The sequence below is a fragment of the Octopus bimaculoides genome, chromosome 2 (assembly GCF_001194135.2).
Source record: "Octopus bimaculoides isolate UCB-OBI-ISO-001 chromosome 2, ASM119413v2, whole genome shotgun sequence".
Lineage (NCBI taxonomy): Eukaryota > Metazoa > Mollusca > Cephalopoda > Octopoda > Octopodidae > Octopus > Octopus bimaculoides.
Genome location: NC_068982.1, coordinates 183,294,125 through 183,309,921, shown reverse-complemented (window position 1 = coordinate 183,309,921; position 15,797 = coordinate 183,294,125). Strand labels below are relative to the sequence as shown.

General features: G+C 38.0%; 1 protein-coding gene across 3 annotated transcripts in view; it reads left to right on the top strand.

The window, feature by feature from the left end:
- LOC106868594 (sterile alpha motif domain-containing protein 5) overlaps positions 1-15,797 on the top strand; it is a 232,740-nt gene that overhangs the window by 171,571 nt on the left and 45,372 nt on the right. Inside the window, exon 4 of one of the 3 annotated variants that reach the window (XM_014913925.2) lies at positions 11,475-15,750. The exons of the other annotated variants lie outside the window; for them this stretch is intronic. Coding sequence (XP_014769411.1) covers positions 11,475-11,537 — 63 coding nt within the window. The 3' untranslated portion in view covers positions 11,538-15,750. Of the gene's footprint in view, positions 1-11,474; positions 15,751-15,797 lie in introns of those variants that run through there. 3 annotated transcript variants of the gene reach the window in all.

Here is a 15,797-nt window from a genome sequence, read left to right as displayed (position 1 = left end):
ATATATGTGTGTGTGTGTGTGTGTGTGTGTGTTATATTTGTAATAATTAAATTACATATTGTGCACTTTGTTGAGATTTGTTATGGGCTTGATCCCCCAGTCTTTGGAAAAATTGCCTTGCATGAAACTGGTCTGTGGTGCAACAAAAAGACTGAGGATTGCTGATCTGTGTTATTTCAATCAACTCTAATAAGATAGACGTTGTGCTACAGAACATCTATGACAAGCTTGTTACCATGCCAACCATTGTCATCAGCAGTATCATACTAGGAGCTATTAAACGTTACGAATACTCAGTAAGTTACATCTTAAACAGTGCTTCAATGGACAAAGAAATATATTTTTGCAAGGAAAATGTTGACAGCGACATCGAAGTTTCTTGGTGGGCTGGTTTTGTCAACAGTCTGATAAAGCTGGCCCATGGTGAAACTTTGAAGTTGTTGTCAACTTCTTCCTTTGAAAAATAAATTTGATACTCAGCTTTTATGTATTGATGTTGGTGGTGTTGGTGAAGTCTACTGATGATGGTGGTGGTGATAGTGATAGTGGCAATGATGGTGGTTGTTATAGTGCAAGCTGAGATGATGTTCACGATGTGGTAGTGTTGGTGACGCTGGTATATAATAAAATAAGTGACAGTCACTGCAAGAAGCATATTAAGGAAGTCCTAAGAGCAGTCATAGGAAGAGTAACAAAAGTTACGGCAACAGCAGTTCAGTCATAGCAACAACAAAAACAATCATAAGATTAGTCATAGCAGCAGTGACAAAAGCCACAACAATAACAGTTTAGTCATAACAACAGTATCATGACACAATATCAGTGTTAGTAACAATACTAGATTACAACAGTCATTGCTGCTATCACTACCACCATTAACAACGACTCCACCGCAACCACCACTACTACTACTACTACTACTACTACCACCGTCACCACTGTGATGACCAATTAACACTACAACCCCCACTATCTGGAACGTCACCATCACCATAAAGAACACCGCTTCCATCCAACTAAATTAACACAATGCTTCACACAAAAGGTAATGGCAGCAGTAAAAAAAAAGACAGGAAGAGGGGGTTTATTCCGTCTCCCCTCTTCCCTGTCACTGTCTCATCACCTACGTCACCCCACCCCCACCTCTGGTTGCAGTGTTTATGTGAAGATAGGGTGTAGGGGAACAACAGTAGCTGATAGGGTGGAGGATGAGTTATAAGGTCGGAAGTGTTTTGTCACAGAAACCAATTACACACACACACACACACACACACACACACTCACTCACCTTACACCTTCACATGTCGGTCTGCGAGTCTTAAAATATGCCTTTCTGTTTCACTCGGTAGAAAGCAAGTGAATGGAGGTTAATATCTATCTATCGGCACACACAACACGCATATGCTCGTGTTTTGGTTACAAACAAAAGAAAAAAGTTCTTTATAAATGATGTTGATGTATTAGGGAAGACCTAATTGATTCACTCCGTTTTTACTCACTTTTCCACTACTCGCTTTCATTCAGGTAGTGGTGAAATGAACTGGACGAAGAGATGCCTTGATGAGATATTGGTTCAGACGATTCTCATTGGTTGAGACTTGTCAAGGTGGTAGCTTGCGTTAGCTAGTTGTAGATAACTTTGCCGCTGTTGATTTATTGTGTTGTTGGGAAAGAACACTTCAATTTGACATGTAACTGTAATGTTTGTTGTGGATCTGATGATTATGGAAATTCTGCGGGTACTTTAGACAGGTGGAAGTTGTCTACAAAGGATGTTTCTTCTGTTCAGCAATATCGCTGACTCTTTCAGGATCTGGAATCTCCCAGTCAAACAGCTTACATTTTCATGCGTCATTCTTATAAAGAGTAGCTCTTTTCGTGATGTATTAAGTTATATTCTTTTTGTTTTTCTGTCTGAATCAGCGTTTTTGTTGGTTGTATCGGTTTTTGAGCGTGTTTGCAGCGAGTTTCGTTTAATAGATTACTTTGGAGAAGTACGCTCCTCTAAGCGGCTAGATTGAAGAGCTTATGTAATAACAAGTTGGTTGTTGGGCTAGGAACTACCTTAAGCAGTAGTGTGAGATCTAAGAAGCAATATTATCTAGACAAGAACTGTCGACATTAACGTTATTAGCATTGAAGACTTTGTTGAATTTGCTCCTATGTGAAAAAAGGCGTCTTATTGGGGATAAAGAATTACGATCATTGTTGGTGGCTGCATCCATGCTAAATGGAGGATTGAACTAGATTATTTTCCTCTTTTAACCGTTGTGTTGAAGTGTTCCTTCATAGATATTTCTTTTTAAAATCACTTTTTGATTTTGCATTAATGAAATAAGCGTCAATCCTGTTAAAATATTGCTGTCTGAGGATAGATTACAAACTCTTGAAATTTTTGTGTATGTACATGGTTTCCTCGTTTGTCTTTCTGTATGGATAGTATCTTCGAGTATGATATTTTAAAGCATTAGCTAAAACGTTACAAACAAATGCGTGCCTACACTTATTCGATCTTTGAGGTTTCTGAAGTAAGAACATAATGAAATGTCTGATATTTAATCTTAACATCTACAATTCCTGCTACTCCTATGTGACAATGGTTTCTAATATGAAAATAAATTAAAGGGATCATTGGCGAGTTTCTTTCGTGCGCTACAATTAATGACCACATTCCTCTCAAACCATAGTCTTGAATATGCAAAAAGACGGATTTGTCATGGCTTGAACGATGGTGTTCAAAAGTGATCTTCAGCTAAAAAATAATAGTTCCAGAATAATGAAATGCAAAAATTAACCTTCCTGGAATTCGAACTCAGAACGAAAAGGGCAGTACTAAGTACCATAACGCACATGTACCACCTTCCACTTAGCCATGATTGTTAACAATGGTTACAAATTTTCAAATTTGAGGTAAACGTTTCGACGATTAAATAGACTCCTGTACTTCACAGGTACTTTAGTTTATAGACGCTAGAGGGATGAAATACGAAACTAATCCCCTTGAGATTTGAACTCAGAATGCAAAACACTAATATCAGGGCTAACCTCATATCTTTATAGCTACACGGGGCACTCCAAGGCAAATGCTAAAAACGTATAGATACAAAGGATACACCAGAATAAAAGACCTCAGATTCCCCACATCTAGTTACTCTCAGTTTTCGGTTCGACTTATCGGAATCTAAAGTCTTCCATTAACGTCATACCAACAGCAGCAACCCTAAATTACTTTTCATAAAACTGATTTGACTGAAGTTCAGAACTTCTATCTCCATCTTCACTCAGAGAGAGGGGGGGTGCGGTTTGTCGTTTTAAACCGGTGTTTTGGGAACTTTGGACTGTGAAGTCTGTTGTAATACTCTCGTCTGTTCCATCGCAACATGCTGAATGATGAGTGTTGCAATGCTGTTTAACCCCAGGTAAGCCTTAACTGAAAAACAATGATAAAAAAGCGTTCCAACTATGACCATCTTGTTCTTCTTTCTGGCGATGTGTTTCTAGAACTATATTATCCAATGTGTCGCTTTTAACTTGAAGACTGTCGAGTGTAATTTGAGAGGGATTCGGTTGCCGTTTCTAGCAGATAGAGCGATTGATCACATAGCGACTCTAATGTAAAATGGAGGTGTGATGTAGGTGACGGATATTTAATGTAGCATAATAAAAGATGGAATGCGTTCGTTAGATGTCTCTTTAATGACTAAATATCATTGATACAGGTCGTCTGATATACTACCACACACACACACACACACACACGCGCGCGCGTTCGTTATTTGTTATATTACATTAAATGTCCGTCACCTGCAATAAGGCTAAGGTTATTGTTATTAATTTCCACACCTTTATTGTATACATAGCACATTATGTTTGTCTGACTGTGAACTATTGATGTCTGACCGACATTTGTCATTTCATTCACTCCCCGTCTGTCCGTGTATATAACTTGCCTGATTTCACTTACACTTTCTGTCATCGCACTCTATCTCTGACGTCTCCAACACTCACAGCTTGTCTGTCGTCTGTTACACTCACACTCAATCTCTCACACACTGTCACACTCACATTGTGTCTTTGTTGTCTGTCACACTCACATTAATTATGTCAGCCGTTTGTCTCACTCACATTGTTGTGTTTTTGTCGTCTGTCACACATTGTCTCTGTCTTCTAGCACTCACAACTATCTCTGTCGTCTGCCACTCTTCGTTCGATCTCTGTCGTCTTTATTATGTTTCTATTACAACTTTCACATATCTTTATAATCTGTCATACTCACACTCATATACCGTACCCGACTGTCTTCTCTCTTACTCTCTCTCTCTCTTTCTCTCACTTTGTCTACTTAATCAAATCGATCACTCAAACACTTGTTTATATTTTATCGTTCGGCTGTTTCAACAGACATCAACACAACAATCACCATCACCATGTTCACCATCATCACCATCATCATTATTTATACAACAGTCACCACCACTTCGAGAACATATCCAACAATAAACATTATTTCATAATCGCTATCACAATCACCACCACCACAAAGCTGCTGCTACTACTACTACTACTACTACTACTACCATCACCACCACCAAAAATAACATCTACTTCCTTCAATTTCTGTCTCTATCATTCTAATTTTCTTTCACTCTTCACTCTGTTATCTTCTCTCATCTTTTTCATCTACAATTTCATTTCTCTCTATTCTTCATCCTCTCTCATCCAACGAGTCAATCGCACCTTCTCTCTTGGATTTTACTAACATCCTCTCTTCCTTTTCTATCCTCTTCTCACACTATTATCTCGGTCCTCCCTCTCACACTCTCTCTCTCTCTCTCACTCTCGTCTCTATGCCCCTTTTTTTTACGATCTTCTTCTCTTTCTCTCTCTCTCTCTCCCCATCGTTTCTGTCCTTCTCTCACATTCTCTTTATCATCTATATCCCCTCTAACGCTCTCTCTCTTTCTATCATCTGTACCTTTCACTTCCCCGTCAAACACTCTCCTTTTCTCTGATTCCCCTCCCGTATTCTCTCTTCCTATTCCTCCCGTTACTCATTCATTACTACTATTGTCTTTTAGCTCGCCCCTCCCCCCTCTCTCTCATTCTCTCCTCCTCTCTGACACAACTACCACTAACCTACTTTTACACCTCCCCACCCCACTGCACCACCATCATCAGTAGCAGCACCATCACTACTGCACAGTTGCTATATAAGATAGACAGACAGGCGAGACATGGCCCTCTGGCTACAGACACAGTAACAATAGTAATAGTAGTAACAGCAGCAGCAGCAGTAGTAGTAGTAGTAGCCGCAGCAGCAGTGCCGTATCTGTAGTAGTAGTAGCAGCTGCAGCAGCAGTAGTATTAGTAGCTGCGATAGTGGTGGTGGTAGTGATGTACAGAGTGATTCACTACTGGCTGGCTGGCAGGCAGGCTGGCTGGTTGACTTCTTCACCCTATTGCTTTCTGTATTAGCTTTACTGAGGAGGACAACAGCCAGAAGTATGAGGACGGGTAAGGGACTGGGGTGGCAGCGGTGGTTGTTTTGATGGGTAGATGGTTGGAGTAACTAAAGGATAATAGTTATAGCAATAACCAGAGCTACAACAGAAACAGCAGCAACAACAACAATAAGCCAAGGATGGAAAAATATTTGCCATAATTTATCCCACAGCAAACCTAGTAACTATTACTACTGAAATCATTTTATCAGTGTGTGTGGTATCACTGTATGAAACCCTGTTAATGACTATATCAAGCCAGCTATTTATATAATACTTGCTAATGATATTGCTGTATCAAATATAATCCATCTTATATGTAATGGTTGCTAATGATATCAATATATTAAACTACATATCATCATCATCGTGAGCATCATCATCATCGTCGTCGTCATCGTCATCATCATTTAATGTCTGTCTTTCATACTGGCATGGGTTGGATGGCTTGACGGGATCCAACAGAACGGAAGAACTGCATAAAGCTCCAACTGTCTGCATTATCATGGTTTCTACTGGCTGGATGCTCTTCCTAATTGCAATCACTCTCGAAAGTGTACTGGGTGCTTCTTTTGTGACACCCACACCAATGAGGACACCAAGTAACTTATCATCATCATCATCATCATCATCATCATCATCATCATCGTTTAACGTCCGCTTTCCATGCTAGCATGGGTTGGACGATTTGACTGAGGACTGGTGAAACCAGATGGCTGCACCAGGCTCCAATCTGATTTGGCAGAGTTTCTACAGCTGGATGCCCTTCCTAACGTCAACCACTATGAGAGTGTAGTGGGTGCTTTTACGTACCACCGGCACGAAGGCCAGTCAGGTGGTACTGGCAACGGCCACGCTCAAAATGGTGTACTTTACATGCCACTTGTACAGGAGCCAGTCCAGGGCACTGGCAACGATACCCCCCCTTCACCTCAACCAAATGGTATTGTGAAAGAGAGGGAGGTAACTCTATGCCAGGTGTTGAGAGGCTAAAGTGTGACAGAGGGACAAGCATAGGTGTTTTGCAATAGAAGAGATACGTGGCTGCTTCATGCCATAAAGGAGTTCATGGGAGTAGCTGGAGAAAAGATAAACATATGGGTGATGGAATGTGAGAGCATATTCTCAAGGTACAAGATGAGTGTAAGAGAGAGGATTGAAAGGTTGGTTAGAAATGGGTGTAGCGGTCATTGTAGAAAATAATGTATAAGGGTGGAAGTGTACTTAATGGCAAATATTAGTATGGGGCTGAAGCTAACCGAAATAACTCAGGAAGGAGAAGGTGAGAAGTTGTACAGAAAGGGTGGAGAAAATAATGAACCTGAAAATAAGGAAAACCTATAGATAGATTAGAAAACAGTGAGATGATGTGTGGATGGCGGAGTGTGGGAGACAGAAGGATGTACAGGGGCAGAGATGGAGGTCAGAGGTATGTAGTGGTAGTTATAATGAGAGGAGGTCAGAGGTGGCAGGCATTGCTGGAAGATTTAGGAGGGTGTTCAGAGCAATAGCAGATATGTTAAAGATTAAGTGTGGCAGTCTTAAGATGTAACTCAGAGGAAATGTAGAGATAGCTAGAAGCACAGAAAGGTAATCAACAGAAAATAGAGAAAGGATGTTATTGAGAATGAGGGATATATGCTAAAGGAAGTGTTTCCAGAGAGAGAGAGAGAGAGAATAATTAGTGATACAAAGGAGAAAGTAATAAGTGCAGATTTAGTTATCATATGGTTTCAGCCCCTGAATAGTGCCATAGTTAAATGAGTGACACAGGGATGAATATGAGGAAGATGAGAGGTAGGGAAAATGGTAGGGACAGATTAAGTGTAGGAGTGTGATCCAGTGAAGCTATAGATGTAGGCCAAAGGCTTTTAAAACTTCACTTTTGTCTTGACAGATGGGTCTTATTGAGCATAGCAAAATGTAATCATCTTGGTCTTTTTTCATCTTCACTGTGAGAGTCAACGTCTTGAGATCAGACTTCACCACTTTTCCCCATGTCTTCTCTCTTCTACTAGTTCCATCCACACCTAATGACTGACACTTCTTTATACAATTATCATCAGCCATAAGCACCGCAATGACCATGCCAGTATAGCCTTCTTTCTTGCACACTACATCTGATTCCTCTTAATCCTAATTTTTCTTTTGATAAATTTACATTTGGTTGCACACACGCACATCCATCATTCCTCATCCATCAGAATATACTAGCTTCATTTCTTTCTAGTCTTTGCATGTCCTCTGCATTATGGGGCCCATTGTATTTCATACACAAGCATTGTATGAATTGCCTTTCACTCTGAAGGAGATACTTGTTTCCCAACCACATGATTCCAGGTTCAGTCCCATTGCGTGGCATCTTGGGCAAGTGTCTTCCACTATAGCCTCGGGCTGGCCAAAGCCTTGTGAGTGGATTTGGTGGCCAGAAACTGAAAGAAGCCCATCATATGTGTGTATATATATATATATATATATATATATATATATATATATATATATATATATATATATATATATATATATATATATATCTATATCTATATCTATATATATATATATATATATCTATATCTATATATATATATATATATATATGTATGTATGTATTTGTCCCACCCCCATCAATTGACAACCGGTGCTGGTGTATTTGTGTCCCTGTAACTTAGTGGTTCAGCAAAAGAGAATGATAGAATAAGCACTAGGCTTACAAAGAATAAGTCCTAAAGTTGATTTATTCGACTAAAGGCGGTGCTCCAGCATGGCTGCTGTCAAATGACTGAAACTAATAAAAGACTATATAATACGTCACCAGTGTCTTCATCATTATTTAATGCCCATGATGGCTTAGCTTGGACAGTTCCACAAAATCCAATGAGCCAGAAGACTGTCGACTTTGACATGATTTCTATGGCTATGTGTGTGTGTGTAATTTTTTTTTTTATCTCTTAGACAAGAGGTGTTCCCATGACCCTTTACAGGCACACTGCAATAAATTGGAGCAACTAAAGAAGGTGTCCTCAAATCAGAGTTATGGCTCAGATGTTTGCAAACTAAATGGTCTTCATTAAAGGCACACAAGGGCCACTTGATGGCGTTAAAATGGATTAGCAGATTAAATCTATCAAGCAATCTCTTACCGCTAATATTATCATGACATCAAACTCTATATTGTATATGATATTGGGATATCAGGTTTCGATAATGCTAATGATATTGGGATATCAAGCTTTGCAGTAATTGTTCCAGCTCTGAGTTCAAATCCCACTAAGGTCAGTTTTGCTTTTCATCCCTCCTGAATCAAGAAAATAAAGTACCAGTCAAGTACTGGAACTGATGTAATGAATCTGACCCCTCAATGGAAAAGTTTGATATGAAAATGAAAATGATAAACAATGCATTCTTTAATCTACTTGTTTCAGTCATTGAACAGCAGCCATATTGGGACACCACCATGAAGGGTTTATTTGAACAAATTGACCACAGTGCTATTCTAAGTATTCTATTAGTTCTTTCACGAAACTGCTAAGTGATGGGAATGTAAACAAACCTACACTGGTTGTCAAGGGGACAAATATACATAAAGGCATTCACATGCACATATGATGTGCTTCCACACAGTTTTTGTTTAGCAAATTGATTCTGAGGCATTGATTGGCCCAGAGCTGTCGTAGAAGATACTTGTCCAAGGTATCATGCAGTGTGGGCTGAAACTGAAGACAAGTGGCTTCAAAGTGAAATTCTTAACCATACCTGTACTTTTATGGAGGCAATGAGAAATGCCTGAGACCTTTGACAATATTCCATGCTTGAGAAGCAGGCCCACCAAGCGAAGTGAAATTCTAGTCATGGCAGATATTGGTATCATGCAACTGGCATCTATGCTGGTGACATGTAAAAGCACCCATTACACTTTTGGAGTGGTTGGCAGTAGGAGGGGCATCCAGCCATAGAAACCATGCCAAATCAGACTGGGGTTTGGTGCAGCCCCTTAGCTTGCCAGCCCTGGTCAAACCATCCAACTCATGCCAGCATGGACAGCGGATGTTAAATGATGAGGATGATGATGATTATATATATAATTGAATAAAAATATCTGCTAGTGGTCTTTCAGCAACAACAGGCTCTTGATAAACTCAGTGGCTACTACTGAGTTCAGACCATGACAGACAGAACGGATGCTCCTGAAGCCAAGAGTTTGAACTTATGGAGACAATATTTACATATTGCTTGAGGAAACACAACTAAATCTCATAATGCAGGGAAATAGTTGTATAATCAAGTACCTGCATGCCTGGAGAGCTACAGTGCATAGAAACAATTGTAGTAATTGAAAATAAATGTCCAACTGTACTCCTTCTTGTTGACTCCAAAGTTTTTCAATTATCTATTCACACATAACAGAAGCCCAGACGCAAACCTGGATGTGCTTATAATACTACTACTGGATAGCACAAGGGGAAATCTGAAAATGGATGAGCTTTATATTGTACGTGCAGCCATCTGGCTAGCCAGTCCTCAATCAAACCATCCAACCCATGCCAGGAAAGCGGACGTTAAACTGTGATGATGATGATGATGATGATGATGATGATGATGATGATGATGATATATACATATATACACATACATACACACACACACACACATACACACACACACACACACACACACACACACACACTCTCTTTCTTACACACACATATACACACTCTCTTTCTGACACACACACACACGTGCACACACACATATATATTTTATTGTGTCTTGGGAGAGTCATTCTCTTTCAGTGCCTTATTATTTAACACACTTGCCAGTTCAATTTCCACTCATTTACTTATTTATAGAAAAAAAAAAAGTAAAAGAGTGGAAATTGAACTGGTGAATGTGTTAAATAATAAGGCACTAAAAGAGAATGGCTCTCCCCAGGCACAATAAAATATGCTTCAACACACGAATTCACATAAAGAATCTTGCAAACCAAATCCCAAAACGAAATATATATATATATATATATATATATATATATATTTATACACATAGGTGAAAAATATAGTGCTTGAATACTGAGGGTAGAGTATATATATAGAGATAGATGATAGATACATAGATAGATATTTACTATTTGCTGCTCCTATATATTGTTCTTATATGGTTGTGAAGGATGAGTTTGTTATTTGTAGTTGACAATGCGCAACAATGCAGAAATGCATACATCATATTATTTGATGGTGTCATTCATAGTCCAATCTGTTTTCATGCATATTGTCTATGAAGAGAAATTTCTCCCGAGAATATTTCAGCAATGAAAGGTCTTCTCACTTCTGAGTGTACCTGATCTTGTTAAATATAAGTGTACATGCATTATTTCAAATGTATCTGGTAAGAAAACTACAACTTGTGGTGTGGAATTTAAATTTCAATGTATTGTGTTCTTTGATGTATTGTGCATTTGATTGTGTACTTCTGTATGGAAATATGTGTGTAAATGTGTATGTGTGTTTATGTATGTGTGTTTATGTATGTATGTATGTATGTATGTATGTATGTATGTATGTATATATGTGTGTGTGTGTGTGTGTGTGCATGTGCCTGCATATGTCTGTCTGCATGTGTGCACTATCTCTGTGTGTAGGAATCTATGTGTATGCATGCACAGTTGTGTGTTAAGTTTGTGCGTGTAGTTTATGGGTGTTTTATGAGTGTACAAGCAAAAATATCCTATTGTTTTCGCCCCAGCCCACTTGTGTTACTTAATATTCTCATCTGAGGCCCCTATATTGTCTCTCGCCTTCTCCCTTAGTCCCTCGTCCGGTTTAGCCCATTTTTCTGTGAAGCCATTCCAGCTTTACTCAAAAAAATCCCCTTAACTCTTGTCGTTTCCAACCCCACCCAATCCCACCCTTCCCTGTAAACCTGTAAACAACCAGAATGATCAACTATCTCCCTGTTATTTTTTTTGTTTGTTTGCAGGGGTATATCATCACATGGAAACCAAATAGCGCTGTCCCGTCCGCCCCAACAACAACATCGTAATATTGACGGCAAATATATATACAAAAACGTATTACAAAAAATTATGGGTCGCGGGATAAAACCACCACCACTACTACTAGTACCACTACCACCATCATCACTACTACCACTACCACTACTACTACAACTACTAGTACTTCTACTACTACTACTACTACTACTACTACCACCACTACTACTATCGTCACCACTACCCTAGCCTTTAAATGGACATCGTATACCCCGGGCCAAATCTACCATCGGCTACACCACGTACAGAAGTACAAAAGGATGCTGTCTCCTCGGTACCTGCTGACAGGGACTCCGACCCCCATCAGCTCTTCGGGGTAGATAACCACGACAACCAGACGCTTTAGCTACAATGAAAATCTGACGGATCTCTTTTGGATTACATTGCTCATTCCATACTTTCTCATCTTTGTGACTTTCACTTTGAACATTATTATTATTATTACTATTATTATTATTATTATTATTGATATTTTTATTACTATTATTATTACTATTACAATCTTTCGCCTCCTTATCATCATCATCATCATCATCATCATCACCTTCATCACCATCACCACCATATATCGGCACTAAAATTACAACTATACTTGTTAATTTATGTTATCATCATCGATATTATTATTATCATTATTATTATTATTATCATTATCATTATTATTATTATTATTATTATTATTTGCATCATCATCATCATCATCATCATCATCATCATCATACTGAGTACAAATTCCACTTGAGTTGACTTTTGTTTTTCTTCCTTCTGGTGGGGGGGTGGTTGATAAAATAAAGTACCGGTCAATTACAGGGATCAATATAATGAAATATATTCGCAGGCCTGCTTTAGAAGTCATTTTGTGTTCATATCCTGGCTGCAATCAACTTTGGTTTTCATCACTACACGAATAAGAAGATAAATGGACCAGTTATGCAATGAAGTTGATGAATTCAGTTATCGAGTTACAATTTCCCTTTCAAATTGATGGCCTTGTGCTAATGTTAAAACTAAATTCTTATCATCATTACTATCAAGCACAGGCTGGATCACTAGCTGTAAAAACTCTGAACTAGGGAACAGTTATACAATGTCTGGTTCAGAGCCTTGTTATTCTAGGTTCAAGTACTGCAAACATTCATTTTTTGCCTTTCATTTTATTGGGTATATAAAAAAAAACTTAAAAAAAAAAAAAAAAAAAAAAAACCCAAAGACAATTGGCTGTATTTGATCCTAAACAACCAATATGCTAGGTGACACACTGCCTGTTCAAAGCAGAAAGAACTGCTAATTCCACCACCACCACCATCATCACCATTGCATTGATCATTCCTATTATTGATAATACTAGCATAGTTACAAGTAAATTTATTATTGTTATTGTTGTTGTTGTTGTTGTTGTTGTTGTTGTTGTTGTCGTTGATGTTAACGTTGCTGTTGTTGTTGTTGTTCTTGTGTTTTTGTCCTTTACGAAACTCTCCATCAGACCCCTAGACCCTGAGATCCTAGCTTGGCTCGTCAGTCCTGGTTGTTGCCCATATGATAGAAATGTCCCTTTAGCGTACATAATGTATACTAACTGCACATGCATGTTTCTGCACACTTGTCTTCATCCTCCTCCTCCCCCTCCTCTTCACCATCATCTTTATCATTATTATTATTATTATTATTATTATTATTATTATTATTATTATTATCATCATCAAGGCAGCGAGCTGGCAGAATCGTTAGCATGCTGGGTGAAATGCTTGGCAGTATTTTGTCTGCCACTACATTCAGAGTTCAAATTCAACTTCGCCTTTCATCCTTCCGGGGTCAATCTAATCGACTGGCCCCCTTCTCCCAAATTTCAGGCCTTGTGCCTATAATAGAAATGATTATTATTATTATTATTATTATTATTATTATTATGTAAAGTGGTGAACTGGCAGACCTGTTAGTACACTGGGCAAACTGCTTAGCATCATTTCGTCCGTCTTTTAAGTTCTGAGTTCAAATACTGCCAAGGTTGACGTTGCCTTTCATCATTTTGGGGTTGATAAAAATAAGTACCAGTTGAGCAACTGGGGTCGATGTAATCGATTTATCCTTTCCCCCGAAATTGCTGGCCTTGTACCAAAATTAGAAATCATTATTATTATTATTATTATTATTATTATTATTATTATTATTATTATTATTATTATTACTATTAAAAGGATGGTGGATTGGCAAAATCATTAGAGCATTGGACAAAACGTTTTGTGTCATATATCTTGGCTTCTTATGTTTTGAATTCAAATTTCGTCTTGGTCAACTTTGCCTTTCATCCTTCTGGGTTGATAACATAAAGTACCCATCAAGTACTGAGGTCAGTTTAATTGACTAAACTGCCCCCCACCCAAATCTGAGGGCTGATTATATAGGGTGGTGAGCAGGTAAAATCATTAGCATGTTACACAAAATGCTGAGTGGCATTTCTCCCAGATTTTTACATGCTCAGCTTAAATACTGCCGAGGTGAACTTTGCCTTTCATAGTTTTGGGGGCTAATTAAAAATAAGTACCATCTTTAGAACTGGGGTTGATGTAATTGATTAATCCCTCTCTCTATAAAAACTGCTGGTCTTGTGCCAAAATTTGAAGTCGTCGTTATTATTATTATTATTATTATTATTATTATTATTATTATTATGGAAATGGTGAGACAGAAGAGTGCTGGGACTAGAATATTGAAACTTGTCTACCGAAGATGCTAGTGTTCTGAAGAAGGGAATCGGTGTTTCTAGATCCCTTTTCCATTTCTTTTTCATTCCAAAGCTTGAAATCTCATATATGCTTGTATATGAGATATATGATATATATGCATGAGTATGTACATAATTATATATATATATATATATATATATACACACACATGCATATGCGTGCATGCACGCACACACACACATGCACACACACATACATTTGTCTTTACTGTTTGACTTAAATCTGCATTACTAATAGTCTCACAGGCACAAAATTCACTTCTGCTCATTTAGATTCAGTGAGGCTCAGTGGGGTGAATCAGCTATGGTTTCTGATTATCATTAGATAAGGCTCTTATTTGCCAGTTTTGGTCTTGTTTATAGAAGTTCTAATGAAATTTAGCATTTCAGTAAAATTTATGGAATAGTGTTAGCAACTGTTAGCTTAAAGTTAGCTTCAGAGATCTCTGTAGAAGGTGGAAGTGTGAAAGTTCAGTTTTGTTAAGAGATAGAGACAAGGACAGTAGCTTTATGTATTGGGTGAGCAAGAGGGACAATGATCTACTGAGCAACTGTTAACCCATTGAATGTTATCTTGATAAATTACTTGTGACTCACAGTATACCTGCTCTGTATAACCTAGTATATTTTTGTCAAGGCTCCCTCCTTGTTCACCCAAAGTACATAAACTGCCATCTTTGTGTGTATCAAAAACTTCACATATTGCAACAACTTGTTGTTAGCCTTCCCTTTATCAGAAAATTGAAATTTCATAATGATGTTATTAATGGAACTCACTGTTAGCTAATTTTTAAGCCTCAGTTGTTTACACTATTTAATAAATTTTACAGAAATTTAAAATTCCTTCTAGCAAAAGCAAGGGAGACTACTATCTTTTTATCGATGTAGTCTCCTATCCAGTAGCTACCTGGCAGTTGCTACAGTACCTACTGCTCATTGAATTTCTGACTCCTCTATGTAACCTGAACTGGTTAATAAGAATAAGCATTACTCCTCACTCAATGACAATCAACTTTACTTAGAAGCCATGGTTTTTCTCATCAGTCAGTTTCATCTTGTTTGAATGATCAGAAATGCTTTTTGCATTTGTCAAACATTTAATAATGCAGATCTGAGTTAAGCTGTTAATACAAATATTTAATCTTCATAACTTGTGTTGGGGTACTTTTTCCGTTTGTTTTAACTCCTATTTGTATATACATATATAAGACATTGTTGATAATGTTCCCTTTTGTGTGTTTTTGTGATTATTTTATATTTTTAATTGTTTTGGTTGTTATATATGGAATGTTTCTTAAAGGTTTCCAGGTGGAATTGATCCATCATTGCCTTCTTTTACTTCTCTGATTTTCTCATCCATATTATTAGTGCTATATACAACCCTCTGCCTGCCCTTCCCATGTCTTCCAACACTGCATTTACAACAGAATGGATGATGGAGGGGAAAAAAAAAAAAAGGGTAGCAGAAGGATTGGCAGACACATGTGTTCTCTTGTTGAGAGTGGGG